The sequence below is a fragment of the Apteryx rowi genome, unplaced genomic scaffold, assembly GCF_003343035.1.
Source record: "Apteryx rowi isolate R43461 unplaced genomic scaffold, aptRow1 scaffold_692, whole genome shotgun sequence".
Lineage (NCBI taxonomy): Eukaryota > Metazoa > Chordata > Aves > Apterygiformes > Apterygidae > Apteryx > Apteryx rowi.
In genome coordinates this window covers 372,395-382,148 of record NW_020450974.1, presented here as the reverse complement: position 1 = coordinate 382,148, position 9,754 = coordinate 372,395, and the positions used below count along the sequence as shown (strand labels likewise).

Below are 9,754 nucleotides of genomic sequence, written 5' to 3'. Positions count from 1 at the left end.
GCCGCGCCGCGCCGGCCTGCGCGGGCTTGCGCGGGGGGGAGACGGTGTGAGGGCTGGGCCGGGCCGCGCCGCCCCCGGGCCTTAGTTCCTGTCCCGGGCGGCCAGTGGCGCAGGCCGAAGACCTGAGGTGGCCGCCGCGCGCAGCTGGAGTGGGAAGTGAGTGCGGACGGCGAGGAGGGGCGAAGTGCTCGTGGAGGACGAGCAGCAAGTCAGGGGAAGGCAGCTTCTCCCGTCCGAGAAGGTAGCAAGTGCTTCCTTACTGCTTTTTTATGTTATCAGGTAAAGCAAATTAAGACTTTTCCAGAGAACTAATTGCTTGCGTTGACCCCAGGCCGTCAGGCACTGTCAGCACATGAATGTCTGTGTCTATGACATGGTCATATTTTATCCTTTCTGCAATCTTCAACAGTCTTGCTACACGTGATTGTTTCAAAATCTGGAAAGGGTAATCTGCATCCAGCTGAAATACAATTCACTCTAAAAGTAGGACTTTGTAGAGCTGTAAAAGGGAAAAATAAGAAAAGATGTATTTTATATGAAAACAGGTTAACTTTATCTCAGAATCACCTTAGTTCCATGAGACATTAGATTTAGTTTTTATTCAGTACTTTTTGCTGGAGATGTCATAAAGAGCAACATCCAACTGCAGTTTCTTTACATGGAGAGGAACTTCATGCTGGTCTGTATCTCTGCTTTCAGGTACAGGTCAGTAGCTCCACTTGGTAGTTGTTGGCCGGGATCTGACAAGTGGAGGCATGCAGTGTATGGCAAAGATGAAACAAGCAAAAGAAAACAAACCTCAGGCTTACAAAACAACATACCATAAACATCACTGGTGTTTTAATTTTAAATGTGAATTCCTACAGAGTAAACATGTTGTGTAGACAAATACTGTAACAAAAGGAAAATACTTCTTTCTGTAAGAACTAGCAAATGATGGTAGAAAAGTCAGGAAATTCAAAAGTGAGCTTTAACAATGATCTCTAGAGGGTTGCCCCTGCTCTGTCTTAAGAAAAAGATATTGAGAGTTTGTTTGTCTGTTTGTTTTTTTTCTCTGAGTTATATGTAGGATGAGCATTGCAGGAGGCAGATTATGCTAACATGAGTGTGAGCTGGTGCTGAAAGTCCCAGCCTCCTCTGCGCCTCTGGCTACACATTCCCAACATCTCCCTTACAGCAACATGAGAAAGGCAATGGGAATGTGCAGCCAGTGGATGGGTAGTGTAGCTCTCTCTGATGGCAGCCTGGACTTTAACTGGCATATGCTAATTGTGAAACTGCCACCACTCTGGTCTGTTTAGCCTGGAAGGCTTTTCACTTGCTGGAGTATATCAAAGGGACTGTCAGCTGCCATTGCTGTATCTAAGCAAGCATCCCTGTCATCCCACCTGCAGTGATTGAATGGCAATGGTAAAACTTAGGTGATCTTTAAAGAATAAAAAGAGCGCAGCAAATTCTTCTCTGTAAGTAGCTCCATATTCACCACTTTGTTGCAGAATGCTATGTTGGTGATAACAAAATGATTGTAAATGTGAGGTAAAAGTTGGCAATTAGTTTTTGTCAAAAAAAAATTTTTTTAAAGTCAAAAGACTTCATATAGCTAATCTTGTAAGATAAGAGTGTTGTTTTTAAGTATTCAAATTTTTTTCTGCTTCAGTTATATGAAATATAAAAGCTGGCATCTTGTTTAGCTGAAGATAGAAATGGTTTGATTATCCTATAGTTTTCTCTTTTCTGCTGAAAGAAAGATTCAGGGGATTCATTATGAAAAATGGATTTGAGACATCATCTGAGAAGCACGAATTGAGGAAACCTATAAATTATTTTCTTCTTATAATTTTTTTAAAAGCTCGGATGCTCACTCTTAGTAAGTTAGGTTGGGGAGATGATATTTGATACTGTTTTGGACAATGAAGCTTGACCAAATGAACTAATGTTTTTTACTGGATAAATATTTTTGTACTAAGCCATGTTTGCTTACATGCTGATGGGAGAGAGCTGACCTCTCCAGGTCTTTCTGACATTGTAAACAACTGAAAGAATATTTGGTTACAACTCAGAACTCAGCAGTTGCTCTCATTATTTATGATTAATTTCTTTGTGTTAAAACTATTTTAATTTTGTTGTTGGATTAGGGGCATCTATTGCCAGATGATCACATGGAGGACAAAAATTATTAACCTACCACTTTATGTATGGTATAGAGCTTAAAAAAGTGGTAATTATCAAAAAATATTTTATGATGCTTTTTAAAGTGAGGAAGTTCTGTGAAAAGGGTCACTTTACTAAACATGTTGCAGTCTGTCTCTGCTCATAGATGTATTAAAACTAACTTTCTCAGCCAGTTCTGGTCAAGCATGTGAACGTCGAACTCCAGCTTCCTTGTTTTGGGTCTTGCTTTTGACTGTAGGTTTCTTAATCTTTATAAAAGTAAACACTTTGATTAGTAAGTGATATTTGGAATGTGCTGGTGTGGTTTGACCATTAGAAAGTCTTTATGCTTGTTTAAAACTAGCTCTAAGTGTGTACAAAGAAAGCTTAAGAAAACTTGCATAAAATTTTAGTGTGGCTTAGATGCTGAGATTCTGCAAGGGAAACAAGTGATGGTGACAATTTTCAAAGGACTTCGTATTTCTGCTAAGCTATCATAAATGCCGCATTTTAGTTTGAAGAGTTTAATTCTCAGTTCCTATCAGAAAATTGCTTGTTTGGTCAAGCTACCAGCATCATGATGTAAATAGCCAAGGACCATACAAACAGCAATATTAGAACTGAGGTGACGTTTCTTTCCTCTGTTTCATTCTAATAATGATTCTCGTATTGTGGTAATAACTTCCACAGTGAAGTACTGCTTTAATAATCAGAGGAGGATATTCTAGTTAAGTGACGGGAAATTTGAGGTAGATAGCAGCCAGTACTGGCTGACGATTGCTAGTACTGCATGAAACGTATGTATTTAAAACACTGCACTAGGCAGTATGATGTAACAGGAGAAATACAGAGCTTAGTACTTCCAGGAATTAAATGTTCAAGCCTAAGTAATTATTTTTCCTCTTTCTTACAGAAGGGGTCTTCACCAGTTGCTCCAGTTCATATTGTCAATGAAGAGTCAACTGACAAGACAAATTTGGGCTTTATTCATGCATTTGTGGCTGCTATATCAGTCATCATTGTATCAGAATTGGGGGATAAGACCTTCTTTATTGCAGCCATCATGGCAATGCGATACAACCGTTTGACTGTACTGGCGGGTGCTATGCTTGCCTTAGGATTGATGACATGTTTATCAGGTTAGCACTCATTTTTGATTACATATGCTTTCTAAATAAGTATATATTATTATGAAATTAAATGGAAGGCAGTAGCATATGCAGTTTTCTGTTTCGAGGAGAGCTTGAGGTTTTTCTGAGGGCTGTGGGACAGATCCAGCATTTAGGTTCTTTAACTCTAACTAGGTGTTTACACTTGCTAGAGTGTGAATAGGAGTTTAAGGAAGAGGAATGGAATTGTAAGCCTAAACACTTCCATGGATTTTAGACTACTAGATCCCTTTTTTTATATTTAGTCCCTATAAAATTAGGGTGCCTAAAGAAAATGTAGGGGTAACTTTTTTTTTTCCCTAAGATGAAGGAATCTTAATGACAAATTTCCCTTGACTAACTTGCATCCATGTATGTGTTGCTTTTGGCATGCACTGTTTGGACAGGCTGTTTGGGTTTATACTGGAGGATGTGTAAGTGAAAGATTACATTCTGTTATGATCCTTTGAGATCCAGAGTTTTGACAGGGGTAAGAGCTTGGAGGGAGGTGTCAAATAGCACTTGAGGAACCTGCAGCTTTGGGTGCTTATATAGCCTTAATTATAGAATGGAGCAGCCTTCAGATATACATTGGATGCAGCATAAATTTTATGGTATACATGCTCATTTCTTACCATGACTGCTCAAGAAATATTTGAAATAGTGTTCATTGGTTTATATGCACTGGAAACAGCAGATTAACTGGCTTCGGGCTTCTTGGTGTTTCTCTGAATCTGCTTTGGGTGTGTAGCAGTAATGGCAGTTGTAGAACAGGTTCCATTTGCACTGTATTTAATAAAAGCATTGTAAGAGTTTCTTCTGTTACTCAGTGTAACATTCATTGGATCTTGTTTCACTTCTGCACTTCTTGCTTCAGTTAACTTTCTTTAGTATCATAGTTGATACTGTATTTGTGTATCTAGCTTTCTTTTGTTCCCCTTCTGACCATTGCAGCTCTCTTTTTTTTTTTTAATAAGATTTCTTCCTTCAAATCTTTTTTTTTTGATTTTTTTTTCATAAAAGCTTTCCTTTCTAATTTATCCCCCAGTTTAGAGGCTCCCAACTATTTTTCCTATTCAGAAAAGAGCCAGGTTTTTTCTCTCTGCCCTTGTTTCTTACAAGCTATGTCTGGAACTTTCTGGGTTTTTTCCCCCCTGTTTTTTTCCCACCTTGATTTCATGAAATCTTTCTCACCTAAACTCATTAGCTCCAAAAAGAGATTATTTGGGGTGTTTTTTCAATCTGTGTTCAGAAACAGTTTTATTCTTATGACAAAGTAAGCTGCCTCACCATTCTGATTATTTCACTCCTGTGCTTTGGATGTTGCAATACAAAAAAGATCTTTTTGAATACATTTTCTTTCATTGCTTTACTATGGTACTTAGTCTTTAAAAAGAAGTTTAGTTAAATTCTTCTGTTTTATTTGGCTATGCAACTGCTGCTGTTATTCATGTGTGTATGTACCATGTTTACTAATACTACAGCCTAACTTGTTCCCAGTTTGATAGTCTTATTTTTGGCAGTGGCAGTACAGATAAACTTCTGGATGGTGTAGTAACTTCTGAGCCCATTTTGAACTAAGAAGGTGACGTAAGAATGCACATACGTGGTAATATGCTTCCACTTAGCTAACTGTATGTGCAGTAAAACAACCAAGACAGCTGTGAGTGCATGGTATAAACAGCCTTGAATGTTAGGTGTGGGGGTTTAATTTCTCTTATTTATACAGATCTTTTTTGACCAAAAATACTAACCTCAATTTGTGAAGAAATCACTCTATATTTCTTCTTATTTGAGAACTAGTTCTAGTTTAATTTGATCATGTTCAGTACCTCTAAAAGTAGATGCAATGTGGAGGCTGGTTTTGGTCTTCGAATGGGAGGTTAGACTTCTACACCTCTACCTGCTCAATGCTTTTAAATTAAGGAAAGACTAAAAATGATGACCTTGTATGTTTGTTGGGAGTATGGGAGAGAAATGAATTTTAATTTGTGGGTATTTACACTTGGCAAAAGAAAAAAGGCATGGATTCAGGCAACTGGTGGGTATTGCTAGTAAATTTATTTTGTAGAAAATCGTATTCTAACTTTATCTGATAAATGATCCAGATTTGAAATAAATGAAAAAATGATTGGAAAGAGATGCTGTCCAACATGTAGTCACCTGTATAGATGGAATTAACTGATACAGGCCATGACTAATCTAACAGAGTTTGCTAATCTAACTTGACGTGCTTGGAGAAAGGCAAGACTTGTCCTCCTTGATTGGAAAGATAACTTTGCTTTGACTGACTCCTCAGAATAGCAGCATGTCAACTTTGCCCTGCTGTTCTTGATCTGTGCTAACAGACTTCAGTTTCTGGTATGACCAGGAATGCTTGGAGTTGCTAGAATGTTGTTATCTTGCAAAAATGTAAAATGATATGAAACTAACAACAAAATGAAGTATTTAGACAACAGCGGATAATTGAATTGAAGACTTTACTAGTGAGCATTTCTTAGATATGGGAAGAATAATTGTGATCCTCATGATTATATTTGAAATGACACATTTGCTTTATTTTCAGTTTTGTTTGGCTATGCCACCACAGTTATTCCTCGTGTGTATACATACTATGTGTCAACTGCACTGTTTGCAATTTTTGGCATCAGAATGCTTCGGGAAGGCTTGAAAATGAGCCCAGATGAGGGTCAGGAGGAGCTGGAGGAAGTTCAAGCAGAAATTAAAAAAAAAGATGAGGAAGTAAGTCAAACTTTCTGTAAATTACAGTTGATGAAATAGTTAAAGCCTTGAAGTTGCAAAGCTGCATTATGTTTCATGCCCAGACTGCTCAGCCATGTGTGTGACTAATAAGGATCTAACACAGCAAATGTGTGATAAAGTAGACAGAAGTGGGCCCCTGGAGACTCTTTCAACAGATGATTCCAGTTCTGTGGTATGCCTGTCTTGTCAGGAGAAATGGAATTTTCTCCAGTTTTGAAAAAAGTATTTATTAGCATAAAGGACATTAACAGTTATTCTTGTCTCTCCTTTTATTTCTCTTATGGTCAGGTAAGAATAACAGTAAGATTTGCGGTGTTGCAGCAAAGGTCTCTGTCATTATAGTCTTCTAAATGGACTGGTCCACTTTCAAGTAGTGTGAAACATTAATCTTATTTCTTCTAAGTTTTTTTTTATTATTATTCATTTTATCAATCCTCATCTGAAAGCCACCACTTAAGACTATCAAGCTCTTAAGTTTATACCTTTCTAAGGTAATTTACAAACAACAACTTTTTTTTTTCCTTGTGAAAGGGAGAGGGAATCCCTGCTTTAAAAGTAGGAGGGAATCTGTAGTTAGAAAACAATTATCATTTCTGTTGAAACCATGTAAGTGCAAGCTTTAAGATGGACAGTAACTGGAGGCTGTAGGTGATTACAAATATAATATGTAGCTAGTCTTCTCAAATGCTGTCTAATATATATAATATGTGGATAATGAAGCAGTTGGAGGCTAATAACATTTCAGGTATTAAATGACTAGCTTTGCACTTGAAGTATGTGATTTGGGTTGTTTAGATGACATTTCTAATCTTAAGGGATTTTTTCTATTTTTTTTGCTTGTCCTCTGCAGCTTCAGAGAACTAAACTCTTAAATGGGCCAGGAGATGTGGAAACAGGGCCAGGCACCACTATACCCCAGAAGAAATGGCTACACTTTATTTCTCCAATCTTTGTTCAAGCTTTTACTCTGACATTTTTAGCAGAATGGGGTGATCGTTCCCAATTAACAACCATAGTCTTGGCAGCAAGAGAGGTGAGTGTTTCAGAATGCCCACTGTTCTTTTGCCATCTTCCTATTGCAGATAAGCCAGAGAGACAAAATATCCTTGTCTGAGGCATCAGATTCGCACCTGCAGCTTTGCTTTGCCTTAGTTAATGTTAGAGCTGCACTGAGACCTGAAGATAAATGCACTGAGGCTCTGTGTATTATTAAAACTATTGTTACATGATTAGGACTGCACTAGCATTTCTGAAAATAGTTGTTCTATATCATACAGTTGAATGCAATTGTTCTTTGTTGTAGTGTTAAGAGGTGTTACAAAACCTCTTTTCCTTTATGACATGTGAGGTAGATACAGTTTTAACACAGTAGCTTTATAAAGAGACCTTCATCTTAACAAACTTTGCTGTTAAAGGTAGCTCTCTTTAAAAATATAAATGCGCTTGTTGCAGTGTATAGAACTAAAACACGTTCCAAACTGCTGTGCAGTAATGCTGTAAATGAAATGATCACCCTCACCCCAAAATAAGGAGGGGGAGAAAAACAGAGGACATACTCTCCTTATTCAGCCAGATGATCAGAATGCATGTAACTATAATATAATTACAAGAAAATTAAAGCTTATAGTCACCCTTTCAATAAACAGAAGTAATCTGCCTGCACTCTTTGCATGCATTGAGATCATTTACATTTTTTTCCTAGGACTCACGCTTCTCTCGGTGCACTTGTAGACCTTCTATAGGAATAAATCAGGTCTGTGTAATGAAAGAGGCTGTGGTCTGTAGGATTCTCTTGCCTTTACTACAGAATAGGGAAGGTGCTTAGAGCAAATGAGGCCGGGAACAGCAGAAAGAGAGAGAATGATCTCATTGTTCGGGCAGTTAAAAGCCATCTCGGAAAACTAGGAAATATTGCTGTCTTTGCCAGAGTTTTTATAAGGTGCTAGGCAAGCTGCTTAAGTTTCACAGGTAGTCATTGACTTCTGTTCTGCATTTTCCGAGCGTCCCATCAGAAAGTGTCCATTGGACCCTGGATTTGTAAAATGCTAAGTGTTGCAAGTGAAGACAGTGGGTGCTGTGCTTTTAATGTATATGTGCTCAGTACTGCAAAAAAAACCAAATACAATATGTCTCGATCTTGGCTTTCAAAATCAATGAATGATTTGACGTGGATCTTTTTTCATCTTATCTGTGAGATTAATTTGTACTCCTTTGTTTCATAATTTATTCAGATAAATTCTTGTTTGTGAAATACTGAGATACCTATCGGGAATACTGCTGAAATGCTATGAGGAGAGAAATTATCTTTCTACTCTGATTTGAATAGTGTAGTAAATCACTGACTGTACATTCTTCAGTGAAGAGAAAACAAAATACTATATGGCTGCTCATTAAGTGAGCAGTATCCATCCATCTGTCACAATGAATGAAACAGGGCTCCTTTGGAGAAAAAAGGTAATAATTTAACTGTCTTGGTGCAGATGCAAGGAGAACAAATTAAATCTGTCTTAATGAACTTAATCCTGACAGCAATCCTTGAGAACTTGATTCAGCACCTTTAATAATTTCTTCTGTATAAGAACTGTTCATCTGTCAAAGTCTTTGAGAAGGAAAAGGGGAAAAGAAAATCCATCGTGTCATACTAGACTGACTTTGCCTTGGCTTCATCAGGGCACTGCTGCTAGTGAAGATACCACCCTAACAGAAGTAGTTATAAGTTGTTATCTTCCAGAGAGAGCATTAGGGGATTGCGGGGCTGGGAGAGATCCACTCTTTGCCAGTGGGCTTTACATGTGATTACTGACAGCGGAGAAATGAGGAGGTCCAGGAATACTTGATTCCATTCCAGATTCTGGAGGTGAATGTGTTCTACTGGGCACAACTCTTCTGGTCTCTCTCTTCTTCCCCTTCACTTGGAATGACTGCTGTCTTACTCCATCAGCTTGCTCCACATGTAGGCTTCTCAGTTGTTTTCTGTCTGTTCTTTGTTTCATACTTGCTAGCTTTCCTCACTGTCTTGTGGTTTTGGTTGTCTTGATCAGCCAGTGTTGTCCATGTCATCTTGGGATCAGATCATTTCCTAAGTAAAATTTCTGTTTGGCTTTTAGAGACTTCATGCATTCCTCATGTGAAAGCAGCAGCTTTTACTTTGCTGAGATAAAAATCTCACTTCATTTTCTGAAGGAGAGATTTGCAGGGGACTCCACTTTCCCTAGTTTATCTCTGTACAATAGAAAATAGTGCTTTTCTTACCTTGCTTTCTTCATCTTTCATGAGAAATCTGTTCTCTGTTTCTAGTGCCCAGGTCTTCTGTTTTTATGAGGCGTTTAATACATACACTGCCTCAAACTGCGTAATTTATAAGCAGATCTGAGGAACTTGTTTAAATAGTAGATTTGTTAATGTATTGAGTAGCAATTCTTTACATAATGATGCAAAAGCTGTTGTTGATAATAAATTTTGAAAGTAGCTTGTTGTCTTGTGGAATTAAATTCTTTCTTTCGTTCTTCCCTTTTTGGTTGATATTTTGGGGTAGAGCACAAGCCGGTGAGGCTGGACAGAAGGGTTGGAATGTCTTGGCTACTGAAATCTTGCATTTGCAGTTCACAGGGTTTTTTATCTTAATAATTAGGTTGGTATTCTTCCAACTGATGCATACTTCTGTTTCTCAACAGCCACCACCTTCCCTCTAG

The 9,754-nt window shown here is 38.0% G+C and overlaps 1 protein-coding gene across 2 annotated transcripts in view; it reads left to right on the top strand.

Moving 5' to 3' along the window:
* Window positions 1–167: 167 nt before the first annotated feature.
* The window catches only part of TMEM165 (transmembrane protein 165), an 11,923-nt gene continuing 2,336 nt past the window's right edge, over window positions 168–9,754 (top strand). The window contains exons 1-4 of one of the 2 annotated variants that reach the window (XM_026086426.1): window positions 168–241; window positions 3,065–3,290; window positions 5,866–6,041; window positions 6,913–7,095. In XM_026086426.1, the coding sequence (XP_025942211.1) occupies window positions 3,215–3,290; window positions 5,866–6,041; window positions 6,913–7,095 (435 nt within the window). In that variant the 5' untranslated portion in view covers window positions 168–241; window positions 3,065–3,214. Of the gene's footprint in view, window positions 280–3,064; window positions 3,291–5,865; window positions 6,042–6,912; window positions 7,096–9,754 lie in introns of both variants that reach the window. The other variant, XM_026086425.1, reaches the window with a different exon arrangement.